The 16,439-nt window shown below is 44.0% G+C and overlaps 1 protein-coding gene across 1 annotated transcript in view; it reads left to right on the forward strand.

Annotated features, from left to right (window-relative positions):
- Positions 1-16,439, forward strand: part of camk1da (calcium/calmodulin-dependent protein kinase 1Da) — a 136,653-nt gene that overhangs the window by 92,079 nt on the left and 28,135 nt on the right. The window contains exon 7 of the mRNA XM_078234640.1: positions 3,197-3,275. Coding sequence (XP_078090766.1) covers positions 3,197-3,275 — 79 coding nt within the window. The remainder of the gene's footprint in view (positions 1-3,196; positions 3,276-16,439) is intronic.

Here is a 16,439-nt window from a genome sequence, read left to right on the forward strand (position 1 = left end):
ATGGCGTAGATCCGGCATCTAACAGAAACAACTGCAGCTCCTTATTCTCAGCTTCTGGGTCCTATTCCAGGACTTGGTGCCCAAGGAAGGAGCATTCATCCTGCTCAAAGCAAGTTGTTCATTTATTAGTCACAAGTAGGCTCACATTAACATTGCAATGTAATTACAGTGAAAATCCTCTAGTCATTACATGTTCAGCTACACTGAGGGAGAATTTAGCATAGCCAATGCACCTAACCAGCACATCTTTCGGACTGTGGGAGGAAACCGGAGCACCGGTCTGATGTTCGGGACCAGATCAGAAACTCCGAGGTATATTATGAAGTTAGCCCAGACCCCAACTTTACTTGATTTTGGCATTAGTGGTGCTTCACTCCAGTTGTGATTCTTTTGACCCACGAGGTCATTTTTATTTTTGAAAAATTTTTTAAGAGCACTTTTAGAATATAACAAAATAATTAGCATAACCTTTCCCAATTGAAATACTTAAACATGACAAAATATAATTCTTAGCAGCTATCAATCTCTATAGTTTCAATGTAAGCAATATCCCCATAGACATACATCCTCCTTCAGAACCAATTAGCACCAATTAGATTTGCTCACATTGATGCTAGATTTCAAGACTTTTAACCTCTCTGGACCGATACAGAAAGACCCCTGCCTTCTGACTCCCCTACAACAATTTCCACAGAAAGATCTACCTTCAAGCAGCAGAACTTCAGAGGAAGGGACCTATTTTCTGGCAGGTCCCAGTCTCCAATCTCCAGACAGAGAAAGAGACAGACAGAGAGCTACTTCTTCACTCTTCAGGTCCCAAACAGCAATTGAACTAGGTTTCTCTCTGTGAGCCTAGCCCCACTCAGTCACATGACTTTTGTTGTCAAAAACCGAAGCAAGCCCCACTCTGAAAAACCCCAGGGGAAAACTCTAAAATAAAAAAACAATTGTGCTCCGGATTAAAACAAACATTTTAACAATTAAGATCAATTATGCTGCTGCAGTAACAGCAGGGCTGCTGGGTACAGACAAAGCGGCACTAATAATAAAACAAACTGCTAAAACAAATCCTGCACAAGAAACATAACACAAATAGATTTCTTAAAGGCACAGTATCATCACACTGAATATATGCAAAGCTAAAGTGTGACCTGCCAGCGTGCACACCTCAAAAATATTCTACTTCCAGACCGTGAAACATTTTTTAGTCAGAGGTGTAAGTAAAGCAATTTTAAATGGGAGTGCAGGAACAGAAAGATCAGGGGGTGTATGTACAAAAAAATATAAAGGTGGCAGAAGTTGTGAAGACTTAACTAATCATAGGAGAATCTTGACTTTATTAATGCCAGCTTATGATAGAATATAAAAGTAAATAAGTTAGGCTAAACCTTCATAAGACACTGGTTAGGCCCCGGGTGGAGTATTGTGTTCAATTCTAGAGAGCGCTCTTTAGAAAGGATGTCATTCCATGAAAAGAAAGAGGAAGAGATTTACCAGAATGTGACCAGAGACGAGATTCTGTGGGTAATGTGGGGAAAACCGGAGAGGTCGGGATTGTTCTCCTTGGAACAGAGACGGTCAAGATCAAATTGATTGAGATGACCAAACTCATGAACGGTTTTCATGGAGTGAAACTGGAGAAGCTGCTATCAGTCACAGGAAGATAAGTAAGCAGGGGATACAGAAACTACAAAGGGTCATGGACAAAGCCCAGTCCATCACGCAAACCAGCCTCCCATCCATTGACACTGTCTACACTTCCTGCTGCCTCGGCAAAGCAGCCAGCATAATTAAGGACCCCACGCACCCCTGACATTCTCTCTTCCACCTTGGGCGGCACGGTAGCACAGTGGGAGCGGCACAGTAGCACAGTGGTTAGCACTGCTGCTTCACAGCTCCAGGGACCTGGGTTCGATTCCTGGCTTGGGTTACTGTCTGTGCGGAGTTTGCACATTCTCCTCGTGTCTGCGTGGGTTTCCTCCGGGTGCTCCGGTTTCCTCCCACAGTCCAAAGATGTGCCGGTTAGGTTGATTGGCTATGCTAAAAAAAAAAAATTGCCCCTTAGTGTCCTGGGATGCGTAGATTAGAGGGATTAGCAGGTAAAATATGTAGGGATATGGGGGTAGGGACTGGGTGGGATTGTGGTTGGTGCAGACTCGATGGGACGAATGGCCTCTTTCTGTACTGTAGGGTTTCTATGAAAAAAAATGAAATTCTTCCGTCGGGAAAAAGATACAAAAGTCTGAGGTCACGTACCGACTGACTCCAAGAACAGCTTCTTCCCTGCTGCTGTCAGATTTTTGAATGGACCTAACTCGCACTAAGCTGATCTTTCTTCGCACCCTCGCTATGACTGTAACACTACACTTTACATTCTCTCCTTTCCTTCTCTATGAACGATATGCCTTGTCTGTATAGCACGCAAAAAACAATACTTTTCACTGTATAGTGATATACGTGACAAGAATAAATCAAATCAAATTTTGAATAATCAGCAAAAGAACGAGAGATGGCACGGCGAAGGTATTTTTCACACTGACATTGTTGTGATCTGGAATGCACTGCCTGAAGGGTACTGGAAGCAGATTCATCGATAATGGAATATATTTTACTGAAATATAGGGAGTTCAGGGGAGTGGTACATATTGGAGAATTCTACCATCCAGCTGGCACAGGTACAATGGGCTGAATGGCCTCCTTCCGTGCTGTATTATTCTAGAGTTCTATGATTCTCTGACTGGCAAAAAAATGTTAAGAAAGTTGCTTAAATAATTTATTCGCCCTATTTTCATTCACCGTTCTTTGTTCTCTCTCAGGTCAGTACTGAAACTGAGTACATTTAAAATGTAAATGCATCACAGTATTTCACAAGCGTAGAAAACTCTGCACATTGCAGGGTCAGTAGCAAAAGTGCATAATGAAGGCTTGGTGAGGTTGGTAATGGGGTACAGTGTAACAATTTCCATCTTAGCCGCTGTTCCTCAGCTATTTTGGATCAAGTGTAGATGTGAATGGTGTGTTTAATGGAAAATTCTCAATGGACTGATTTCTCTCATTCCAAATGTTCTTGGAAAGATAGGCTCATCGCTGACACTTCAATACATCATTATTTTTCTGCACCAACTGAAAGTGATTATTTGAGACATTTTGAGTTGATGTATGGGACAAAGAACTAATTCTTAACTTTCTCTTTCAGCCAAAGATTTTATCAAGCGCTTGATGGAGAAGGACCCAAACAAACGTTATACATGTGAACAAGCGTTAAGACATCCGTGGTAAGCAGGACTTCATTCAATTTAATAGGTTCAGTTCTCGCCTGCTTCTCCAGGCATTTACCAATTATACTTCAGGCCTCTATGGAATTTGCAGGCGTGTGTCTCACTCCTTTGTAATATCGGTCGGGTGACTGTATCGTATTAGCTTCAGGACAACCATCTAATTGTGGATTTCAGCAAGTGTTTTTCTATTGCATTGACCATAAATGAGGATATAGGAAATTGGCCACGCACCCTGTTATTTATGTAAAGTAAAACAAACCCAAGGTTTGTTTCAATCTGCGCCTGTCTCAACCTTTTATAGGGACAGGAGAATGCATGCATAAGTACCAGTTTTGAGTTCAAGAATCCTTTATTAATATCCATTGGTCAGGCTATTGTTGAACTAGATACTGGATAGTTAAAGTTACACTCTAGCATAAGACACACCATAGAGGATGGTTAGTACTCACATCTTTCTCTGGTTTCCCTCCAGACTACCCTCTTGTCATCTCAGAGCTCATCTTGTCCGTGAGACCCACTTCTTGTTCCCTCAATCCTATTTCCATTAAATTGCTGATCACCTTAACTTCCCCTCCTGGTTCCCATGTTATCCGATATTGTAAATGGTCCTCTCACTTGAGGTGTTGTCTTTCCCACCATGTAAATCTGCTGTCATTACCCCTCTCCTCAAAAAGACCAATTCATGATCCCTTTCTATTTGCACACATCCCTCCCATCTCCAACCTCCCTTTCCACTCCTTGAACATGTTGTCACATCCCAAATTCATTCCAATGTTTCCTGGGACTTTATATTTGAATCCTATGAGGGACTAAGACCACATACTGTATATTTTTGTCAAACATATATCCTCCTCGCTATTTCTAAAATTTTAAAAACCAAACAAAGACCTTTAAAGAGGCTAAAACTATGTCTGTCTGTAACCCCTGAGCATAGGAAGCACCTGGCAATTTTAGGAAAACTCACACCTCGTTATCTCTGAAGAGGCACTAACAATCCTGTGGCCTGTACAGCCCAATTTCAAAGGGAGTTATACAAAGACTATCATCTGCTAAGGCAAAGGTCCCACAATCTTCATTTCAATTCGTAATGGCTGAGAAATGGCTGAGTCGCTGGAATCCAAACAATGGATACACCTCCTTTGTCAAAGATGGTGGAAAGATGGGCCTTTGGCTTGTTGAACAGGTAATATTGCTTTGCTAAATTGCATTGTCTCAGTTTAGCATTTGATGAACAGCCTCAAAGTAAAGGATCTCTGCCCAGGTTGAACAACTGGCCCTATCTACACTGATTCTATTGGGGGGCCTGTATCATTGCCTACCTGAGGGCCTGGGTAAGATGCCCTTTGGGAGAGTCGGTGCAGACTCAATGGGCCAAATGGCCTCTTGTGCATTGTAGGGATTCTACGATATGAAATACATGGTTCTGACTCTCCTCTCATGTTGCTGTTTGTCCCATGTTCAGATTTCTTAGGGGTCGTCTATCTCTCCAGTCTACTCCAATATCTTTCAGCATGATAGAAAGCGTAACCCAGTCCACCCAATCGAATACTTTTTCAAAATCTTGAAAACAAACATGAATTTCCTGTGCAAACCCTAACCTGCGTTCACTTACATTATGAATTGCTTCTCTCTCCACGCTTCCTCCATCCAATCCAGACTGGTCATCTCCGGCTTAGTTCTTCACCTTCTCACTCACTCTAACACCCAACAAAAGTTGGTATTTGTTCAAGTATGCAGTCGATGTCTTCACCAGAACTTCTATTACAATTCCATTTTTCCAATGTGGCTAATGCAATTCCAAAATTGGATGTTTGGTGGTCTCAGCAGATTTGTCTGTGGTTGAGGGAGAATTTGATTATCTTTCTATCCCGTTCTGTCACGTTCCCGAACAAAAAAAGTCTCATGCCGGAATTTTACCGCCTCGCCCGCCTAAGGCTCGTAAGATCCCACTCGGGGCCAACGGAGAATGCTGTTCTGCGAACCTCACCCGCCCCAGTAAAATTCCGGCTGAGGTAGCGTCGGTGCGCCTATTTTTCATATCTACTCCGTGTGTGTGTGTGTGTGAGTGAGTGTGTGTGTGTGTGAGTGTGTGTGTGTGAGTGAGTATGTGTGTGTGAGTATGTGTGTGTGAGTGTGTGAGTGAGTATGTGTGTGTGTGTGCGTCTCCTGGGGTTTTCAACTGCTACTGTTCTGATATCTACACATGCACCAAACAGCTGCAGTAAGACTCCAGTCTGTCGCATTCCCTCAGTTATCCATCCTGTAGAAATGTGTATGTGATTTATATCAGGCGCTAATGTAGAAGCTTACTGAGAATACCATAGAACATCTCGTTCTGCTTAAAAATCAGGATATATCACACTGAAAAATTTAGAATTTTACAATGTTTTATTGCAAATTTGCAATGGGTGTATAACTGGTCCAGTTGTAACCGCTGTATAAATTATATCCTTCACTTACAGCCCAAATTAAATGAACGGTGCTTCAGTGAAATTCCAAATTATTTACAGACCTAATGGGTACGAGATTACTAAATAAGTAAGAATTTACAGAGACAGCTGGTCCGCAGCAATCTGTACCCTGCTGTTTCGCTGTCTGACTTACAGTCTGCTGTCCAGCCTGGAAGTATTTAAATTGTTATCTGCTCTTTGTCAACACAGTCTAGTCTATCAGTTAATTAATTCTCCAACTTCAGGACCCAGGGAATAATGAAACAGCAGCATTCCAATTTATAGACTTGTGTAGACAGTGCTTAAATCTTTGGGTAGTAAATGGATTCACATGGTTTCACTGGTTATGTGGACCAAATGTGACTGCAGGGTTTGTTAGCACCGCTTAATAGGGAAGTGTGCGTAATACATTTTCAGTTAAATTACCTGGTGTTTTTGGAAGGCATTTTGAGTGTGCAGCCGTGTTTTCGAACTGAAACCACAATGCAAGAGATGTGACTTTTTATATGATAATTCCCCGATGTTTCTGTGAATCGAAATAGTTTTTCAATTCAGTATTTTTAGGATCGAATTCTATCATAAGGTGCAATGGCTGTTAATGTAATCCTTCCTCAAAGAACCCACTGTGGGCCTCACCTTCTCCAAATATCGCCTTATGGAATACATCAATTTCCTCCTCCAGGTCCCACAGACCAGTTCTCACTTTTCACTTCACTCTACTTGAATCTATCCAGCTTCTGCCATGTCCAAAGAACTAGGAGCACCCTGGTTAAGGTCGCCAATGCCCCCTTTGTGTCTGGCCATGTGTCTGTGCATACCCTTCCTCCTTGGCTTTGCAGTGGCATTTCCCACATTGGCCGTTCAGTTCTTCAGCAGTGCCCCTCTGCTGTGACACCAGCCTTGCTGGTTCTAACAAAACTGTCCCCAGGCATCTAAGGGTTGTACTCTGGCATTGGCTGTATCATAGCCATGGACATAGAGTCATAGAGTATTACAGCATGGAAACAGGCCCTTCGGCCCAACCGGTCCATGCCAATCATGATGCCCTCCCAGCTAGCCCCAATTGCCCGCGTTTGGCCCATATCCCTCTAATCCTTACTCATCCATGTATGTATCCAAAAGCTTTTTAAATGTTGCGATTGTACTTGCCTCAACTACTTTCTAGATCACTAGATTGATTCCAGGTTTGAAGGGGCGGTTGTCGTCTGAGAAGCAGTTGGGTAGCTTGGGCTTGTACTCGCTGGAGTACAGAAGAATGAGGGGGAATTTGATTGAGGTTTATAAAATACTCAATGGGATTGATGATATAAATGTTAACCAAATGTTCCCCTTTCTAGAACAGTCTAGGACAAGAGGTCATAGTTGTAGAGTAAGAGGGGGGAGGTTCAAGACAGAGATGAGGAGAAGATACTTCTCACAGAGGGTTGTGAATCTATGGAACTCACTGCCCCAGAGTGCAGTGGGAGCAGAATCAATCAATGGATTCAAGAAAGAGATGGATAAATATTTGATCAAAAGCGGGATAAAGGGCTGTGGGGAAAAGGCAGGGAAGTGGAGTTAGGATGAGATGGAGATCAGCCATGATCATATAGAATGGCAGAGTGGGCTCAAAGGGCTGAATTGCCTACTCTCGCTCCTAATTCCTATGTTCCTTTGTTTCTCTGGCAGCTCATTCCATACACGCATCACCCTCTGCATGAAGACGTTGCCCCTCAGGTCCCTTTTAAATCTTTCCCCTCTCACCTTAACCTGTGCCCTCCAGTTTCCAATTCCCCTTCCCTGGGAAAAAACTTTGTGCGTTCATCCTATCGATGCCCCTCATGATTTTATACAGCTCGATAAGGCTATTGTGAGCAGGGGGTTGGTTCCTCTGTGAGAGTCACTGGGAGATCACCAAATTTACCTAACCATGCCTGCAGGTTGCTGCTCACCAGCCACTGCCACCCCTGCACCCACCCTCCAGCATCCCCCCCCCCCCCCACCACTCACAACACCCCTCCCAACAGCAATTCATCACCGTGGGGACAGAGAGCTGCTCATAATTAGCAATTTATTTGGTTGAATTGGCCACCTGCCTCTGGTTGGCGGTGACGTTGCCAAGGCTTTTGCCACCTGTGATATCCTGTGATGACTGGGTGTTGTTAAAACTCTTACTGTGTTTACCCCAGTCCAACGCCGGCATCTCCACATCATGACTGGGAGACACCAGGTTCCCCTGCCAATGTGTTCCGTCGCCATTTTACCAGGTTTCCTCTCTCCCAGCCAGTCTCCCGAGAGCCGGTAAAATTCAGTCCTGTGGCTACCCCTCATCCCCAATTCCGCCTTTTCGTCTTAACCCCATACCCTTTGACTCCTCAAATCTACCTGGTAAATGAACCAAGGCAGAGAGAGTAGCTCATTTTCCTCTTCCTTGACTGCTAAATGGAATGCCTTTCCTCTGGCGAATGATAAGTCAAATAACACAGCTAGGTTCCGGTGACAGGCAACCCTGGGACTTTGAACACATTTCTCACCCACCGATTGAGATACCAGACCAGCAGAAACCTTCTATAAGAACACCCCGGCGTTGGAAGGAACAATAGTTTAATAGGGTTTTACTGTATCAGATTTTAATTCCATTTAAGGCAATTTCTCAGTGATTTATGGCAAGGGGCCTGGAAATAACTGTTTGCATTAATACCATTCCATTGTTTAACAACATCATCGGAAATTCCTAACCGCGTTTTTCACAGAGGCATTCGAAATGATCACTTTGAAGTCATGCTTTAAAATACCAAGTGGAGGAATTTCTTACAAACATTTTTCATTTGTGTGTTAATATTGCAAACATTAATTTCCTGATTTTATTGCAAAAAAATGTAAATTTCAGGCAGAAAGTTGAATTACTTTTACATAAGAACTAGAAGAAAAGAGCTATGAGCAGGAGTAGGCCATTCAGCCCCTCGAGCCTGCTCCGCCATTCAGTGTGATCAGGGCTGATCTCATCTCAACCTCAACTCCACTTTCCTACCCATTCACCATAGTCCTTCAATCCTTTACTAATTAAAAATCTGTTCACATCTTCCTTAAATTTATTCAAAGTCCTGACATCCACCGCACTCTGGGATAGTGAATTCCACAGATGTACAACCCTTTGAGAAAAGCGATTTCGATTTCTCCCCATCTCTGTTTTAAATCTCTTACCCCTTATCCTAAAACCACGACCTCTTCTTCTAGATTGCCCCACAAGAGGAAACATCCTCTCCACATCTACTTTGTCGATTCCCCTTATCATCTCGCCTACCTCAATTATTATGATCAGCATTTGAAAAGAAATACATTCCTAAGTCAGTACAAGGAAGAATTTTATTTTCGTCAAGTCACTGAAGGTTCACCAATGTCCTTTAGGGAAGGAAATCTGCTGTCCTCACCCAGTCTGGCCTACATGTGACTCCAGAGCCACGGCAAAGCGGTTGACTCTCAACTGCCCTCTGAAATGGCCTCGCAAACCACTCAGCTCAAGGGTAACTAGGGTTGGGCAATAAATGCTGGCCAGTTAGCGACGCCCATGTCCCACGAATGAATACAAACTAGTCAGAATTTTATTTAAAATTGTGTTTGGGAATTATAAGCTTGGTTTTTGAAATATTGCCTCAGTGAAAAGGCTTCGGAACAGAATTCCCATTGCTGATTCAGTATTTCCAAAAAAGACTGATAGAAATGTGGAAGAGCAACTGCAGGATGGTCAGAAAACAATGACAAACAAAATGGGAATAACATCTATCAGGACCTTTTACAGGAGACGTTGTCAGTCCCTTGAAATGAGGATGGCGTCTACCTGGCTTCTGGATTATTGTGGCCGCAGGTGACTCAAAGGGCCAATCCTGGAGCATCCGGTCTCTGGGCAGACAAGAGATACCCTGAGATTCTGGAACGGTGCAGATTGGAAGGTGGAGAGTGAGGTTCCACTGTTTAGGAAAGGAGGGAGAGAGAAAACAGGGAACTACAGACCTGTTAACCCAACACCAGCAGTAGGGAAAATGCTGGAATCTATTCTAAAGGATTTGATAACTGGTCATTTACAAAATAATAGTGAGATTGGGCAGAGTCAACACGGATTTGTGAAAGGGAATTCTTGTTTGACAAAACTGTTAACGTTTTTTGAGGAGGTTACGAGCAAAAAATATAAGAGAGGAACCCTTGGATGTGACGTACTTGGATTTTCAGAAGGCTTTCGACAAGGAAGTTAGTGAGCAAAATTAGAGGTCATGGGATTGGGGGCAATATATTGGCATGGATGGAGGATTGGTTAACAGACAGAAAACAGAGAGTAGGGATAAATCGATCATTCTCGGCTTAGCAGGTTGTGACTAGTGGGGTATCACAAGAATCAGTGTTTGGACCCCAGCTGTTTACAATCTGTATCAATGATTTGGATCTGAGGACCAGATGTAATACTTCCACGTTTATTGATAACACAAAACCTGGTGGGAATGTGAGTTGTGAGGATGAAGCAAAGAGGCTTCAAGGAGATTTAGACAATCTAAGTGGCAGGTGGAATTTAATGTGGAAAATGTGAAGTTATTCGCTTTGGTAGGAAAAACAAAGTAAGAGTTTTAACAACACCAGGTTAAAGTCCAACAAGTTTATTTGGTAGCAAATACCATTAGCTTTCGGAGCGCTGCTCCTTCGTCAGATGGAGTGGAAATGTGCTCTCAAAATCTCCACATCAGGAAAAACAAATGCAGAGCATTTTGTAAATGGAGAGAGATCGGGAAATGTTGATGTCCAGAGAGACTTGGGTGCTCTTGTTCACATGTCGCTGTGGACTAACATGCAGGTGGCACAAGCAATTAGGAAGCAAATGGTATATTAGGCTTTATTGCAAGGGGATTTGAGGATAAGAATAAGAAAGTCTTGCTGCAGTTGTGTAGAGCCTTGGTGAGACCACACCTGGAGTATTGTGTAGAATTTTGGTCTCCTTACCTAAGGAAGAATATATTGGCTATAAAAGGAGTACAACAGAGGTTTACCAAACTAATGGTGGGATGGCAGGATTGTCCTATGAGGAATGATTGAGGAGAATGGACCTGTATTCTTTAGAGTTTAGAAGAATGAGAGGTGAACAAAATTCATACAGGGCGGGACAGGGTAAATGTAGAAAGGATGTTTCCCCTGGTTGGGGATCTAGATCTAGGGGCCACAGTCTCAGAATAAGAGGCAAGGCTGAGATGAGGAGGAATTTCTTCACTGAGGGTGGTGAATCTTTGGAGTTCCCTCCTCCGGAGAGCTGTGAAGGCTCAGCATTATTGATTGTGTTCAAAGCAGAGGCTGATAGATTTCTAGATACCAATGACATCAAGCCAAAAGTGGAGAGTGCAGCAAGATGGTGTTGAGGTTGAAGACCAACCATGATGTAGTTAAATGGCAGAGCAGGCTCAAGTGGCTGAATGGCCTATTCCTGCTCCTAGATTCCTGAGGAAGTGGGAGTGAGAGGAGCGGAGGATTCTGAAGCTAGAGTTTACTTTCTCTCAAAGAATCATGGAATGGTTACAGCCTGGGGGACAATTCAGTCCATTGTTTCTGTGCTAACTCACTGCATGAGCAACTCACCTCGAACCACTACCTTTGCCTTTTCCCTGTCGCAATGAAAATTTATTCTTTGCAGGTTATTAATCCCTTTTTGAAAACCACAATTGAATCCACCTTTACCACACTCTTGGGCAGTGCTTTCCAGAACCCAACCATTCTCTGATTTTCCTTATGTCACCTTTGGCTCATTTGCATTCATCTTAAATTAATGTCCCCTGGTTCATTATCTTCTCCCAATGGGAACAGTCCTTCCACTTTTGTCTCTTCGCCACAGCAGAGTTTATGCAGTCGCTTTCTGACTGGGTTGCGACTTGTTGGATGAGGCACCAGCACTTGGCACGGTTCACAGCAAGTTCCTCCCACACACCACTATCAATTCATGCCCTTTACAGTGAGGCCTTCAGAAATGTCCATTAAACATCTTCCTTGATTAAGATGACTCTGAATAGGATGGCCAGAAAATAACCGCAGTACTGTGAGGTTAATTGCTTCTGGAAAGAAGTGAATGCTCTGTCAAAGGAATCCAAACACAGAATCATTAATGTGCCCAGATGGGTAGAATTTAATGCACCAACTACTTGTTAGGATGCAATGACCACTATGCCAGGGGATGACACAACCAAAACACAGAGCCAGCAGTCCCTAACGCAGCTGGATCATTTATTGAGTGAAGACCTTCCCTGTTCTGGTGAAAGTAATCAGTTGCAAGGACTTACGAGCCATATCCATTGCAATCCGTAAAGCACAGACCTGGGTGGGCAAATGTCATTATGCTCCTTGTAACTGTCAGAATTTAAGAGATCTCTCTGGATATCTAAATTGGAGGGGACATTTTGCATGCGGGATGCAGCTCCTGTTCACATTACCCCTGAGTTTCTGTGCCACAGTTTTCGAATGGTGCTTGTATAATAATGTCATATAAATTAACATAAAATGTAAAAAGCCCCTGGAAATGTTCATGTTCGAAACCCTTATGCATTACCTTATCACACTGGAATGACAGAGTTGTGCAATGAATTGCGTAGATTTGAGTGTCATTTTCATAGAATCCCTACAGTGCAGAAGGAAGCCATTCTTAGAATCATAGAATCCCTACAGTACAGAAGGAGGCTATTTGTCCCATTGAGCCTGTACCAACAACAATCCCAGCCTATCCCCGTGACCCCACATATTTACTCTGCTAATCCCCCCCAAAACTAGGGTCAATTTAGCATGACCAATCAACCTAACCCGCACATCTTTGGACTGGGGTGGCACGGTGGCACAGTGGTTAGCACGGCTGGCTCACAGCGCCAGGGGTTCAATTTTGGCCTCGGTCATTGTTCGGAGTCTGCACATTCTCCCTGTGTCTGCGTGGGTTTCCTTCGGGTGCTCCGGTTTCCTCCCACAGTCCAAAGATGTGCAGGTTAGGTTGATTGGCCATGCTAAATTGACCCTAGTGTCAGGGGGATTAGCAGGGTAAATGCGTGGGGTGCGTCCCACCGGCGGGAATTTCCCGTCCCGCCAAAGTCAATGGACTTTTGAATGTCTCGCCTCTTTACAGTCCCACCCCTGTCGCAATGGGGCTATAAACTGAAGAGAACTTGATTGGCTGTAAAACACTTTGGGACATCTTGTGATCCTGAAAGGTGCGATATAAATGGAATCTTTATTTACTGATGTTATATATTTAGAAAGGTTAAAGGCTGCTTTAAAAGCTGATCACATGATTTGATGGTGATGTCATTAGGGTGTGAGCTTAGGCTGTTGTTTTACTTTGTTTTGTATTCTGCAGTGCAGAGAGAGCAGCTCTTCAATAAAACGTGTTGTGTGTTAATTTGAATCTATGTGTGCAAATCACGGCTAGGGCATTGCACTTTCTTTATGTCATCATGGGGACATTAAAACAAGATATCTTCCAATGAACCATTGACATGGCATGTAACGGTATTGGTTCATTGCATAACTGGATTGGACCATTTCTCAGGCCTGATTGGAATGGAGTAGGCCTCCTATCAGCCCAATCATAAGATCATTAGAAATGGAATCAGGAGTCGGTCATCCTGCCCCTCAACCATTCAACAAAATCATGGCTGATATGACTGTGACCTGAACCCAACTTTCCTGTCTACCCTCCACAACCCTTGATTTCCTTGTCGATTAAAAATTTAACACAACCTTGAGCATAGTCAATGTCCCAGCCTCCACTGTTCTTGGTGGATGAGAATTTCAAAGACTAATGATGCTCTGAGAGAAGAAACTCCTCATCTTCTTCATCTTCAATGTGAAACCCTTTATTTGATCTTTCTCTACACCCTAGCTATGACTGTAACACTACATTCTGCACCCTCTCCTTTCCTTTTCTATGAACAGTATGCTTTGTCTGCACAGCGCGCAAGAAACAATACTTTTCACTGTATATCAATAATATCATAGAAATCATAGAAATCATAGAAACCCTACAGTGCAGAAGGAGGCCATTCGGCCCATCGAGTCTGCACCGACCACAATCCCACCCAGGCCCTACCCCCCACATATTTACCCGCTAATCCCTCTAACCTACGCATCTCAGGGGCAATTTTAACCTGGCCAATCAACCTAACCCGCACATCTTTGGACTGTGGGAGGAAACCGGAGCACCCGGAGGAAACCCACGCAAACACGAGGAGAATGTGCAAACTCCACACAGACAGTGACCCGAGCCGGGAATCGAACCCGGGACCCTGGAGCTGTGAAGCAGCAGTGCTAACCACTGTGCTACCGTGCCGCCCTATTAATAATAATAAATCAAATCAAATCAAATCAAATCAAAACTACATCATTGGTTGTAAAGCATATTGGGACATTCTCAGGTCTTGAGATGCATTTTATAAGTTGGAATTTTCCTTGAAGAAGGACAGTAGATGCCTTTTGGCCCAGTATCTGGCTTGAACTTTAGTCAGCACTGTGTTGTGAGCTCAGGCTGAGATCGGATTGGCACTACCCAAGTGAATTTCACACATAAACCTCTACTTCTTACAGGGGAGGACAGTCTCACCCAATTGATTGATATCGTCTTTAAACACAGGTTGAAGACAGTGTGTCAACACATCGCACCAGCTCCTCATCGCTTGCACTGCCTTCATTTTCAGTAGTTAGTGTTCATACTGGAACAGGAACGGGAATGAAATCCCAAAGTTTTGCATGTTCCTGCAGAGTACCATGACCACATGCAAATTAGATTATCCACAGACTCTTCAGCAGAGTCAAGGTTCTGAACATAGAAGTAGACATATTCAGGATAATTCATGCACATGCCTAGGACATGGGACATCAAGCCAAATTCTGGGACAGACCCTGAACTTTCCCCTCCATTGTGACTCCCCACTTCTGTTTTCTCTTATTCAGTTCCCCTGGCTTGGCCCAACTTAACCCGCCTCTCCCCGACATGGCCACTGTCCCTTGCTGTTCAGTTTTGTTCCCACTGACCTCTTGTTCTCCTATTAACACATTCTGCTTTCCTACCTTTGTCACAATTAACATTCTTCAGTCCCGAATGGACACCATCAACAGACCCTTTGTCTCATGTCCATGGCATCTTTGCCAACCTCTCCTTAACTCCGAACCATCACTGACTTTCCATTCTGCCCCCCCCCCCCCCCCCCCACACCCCCACCCACAAGTACACAATTCATCACATTTCCATCCCTTTTCCGTTCTGTTGAAGGGTTTCTGGAGTCAGTATTCTGAACACAGAAGCAGACATTTTCATGATAATTCACAGGATCTGTGGCAAATCCCATAAAAAGTACTTCAAGGAACTCCATTAGTTAATCTTTAAAGTAAGAGGTCTATGACTGTGCTTATCCAGCAGCTGTTTCAACAGCTCTGTGCGGTGTTTTAACGATGCTGTTAACTCGGAACATTTGCAATGAACCCAATCATTTGATCTTGCGTTAAAAGGGAAATTTTGAATCATTTGAACCAACAAGGGCGCACTCCATCATTGCAAGTGACTGCAGGCTTTGCTACTGTTCCAGGTGTGGGTTCTGATCTATACCCTAATGTTTAAATGATGTGTTTCTGTCTGCTGTTTCCTGGACAGATGCCACAGGAGCACTTTTGGGCTGATTGCGAACCCCAGGAGTGAATCATCTATTGTAGAACCAACCTGTGCAATGTGGAAAAATTCACATTTTGTGCAATAACTTAATTCTGGATGCTCTTTCCTCGGGGAGAAAAGTCAAGTACTCGGGGACGTAGGTTTAAGGTGCGTGAGGAAAAGTTTAGAGGAGATGTGCGAGGCAGGTTTTTTACACAGAGGGTGGTGAATGTCTGGAACGCGCTGCCCAGGGAGGTGGTGGGAGCAGGTACGATAGCGGCATTTAAGGGACATTTAGACGAATACATGAATAGGATGGGAATGGAAGGATACGGACTCCATAAGTGCATACGGTTTTAGTTTAGGCAGGTATCATGATCGGCGCAGGCTTGGAGGGCCGAAGGGCCTGTTCTTGTGGCTGTACTGTTCTTTGTTCTTTGTCCACTCCACAGAGATGCAGGGACCTTTCCATTGGAATATTCCACCTGTTTCCTCTCATGAACCAGTGTATTGCAGTGAAACGGGTTCGAATACCAGATACATTGTTAAACTTGAGTTAGTGGGCTGGACAGCCAACTTCATTGCGAAGATTATGAGTTAGAAATGGTTCTTGAGAGTGGCGTATGTGAGGATGGGGTCACTGGGGTTCATGGTGAAAGCAACGTGCGAATGTTACCTGGTATATCTCGCACTGTTCCTCATTCACCGTGCAATCCAACCCTGAACTGCCTCATCCGACTAATCATTGTCCACATCACAGCCCAGCCTGACCCTCTCCTGGCCCCGTAGCACCTTCCAGCAGCAATCTCCCAGGTGCCCATTGTAGCTCAGTGACTATTGCTGCTGCCTTGGAGTCAGTAGAGTGAGAGTCCAGGACTTGAGGGGGTGCTGCACTGAAGGGTGATACACTAGAGCAGGACTGAGGGGGTGCTGCACTGTCAGAGGTGTCCTCTCTCCGTGAGATGTCAAACTGATACACTGTTTGTCCTTTCTCAAGAACAAAGAACAATACAGCACAGGAACAGGCCCTTCGGCCCTCCAAGCCCGCGCCGCTCCCCGGTCCAGGATTGAATCCTGAAT

This window comes from Mustelus asterias, chromosome 19 (genome assembly GCF_964213995.1).
Source record: "Mustelus asterias chromosome 19, sMusAst1.hap1.1, whole genome shotgun sequence".
Taxonomy (NCBI): domain Eukaryota; kingdom Metazoa; phylum Chordata; class Chondrichthyes; order Carcharhiniformes; family Triakidae; genus Mustelus; species Mustelus asterias.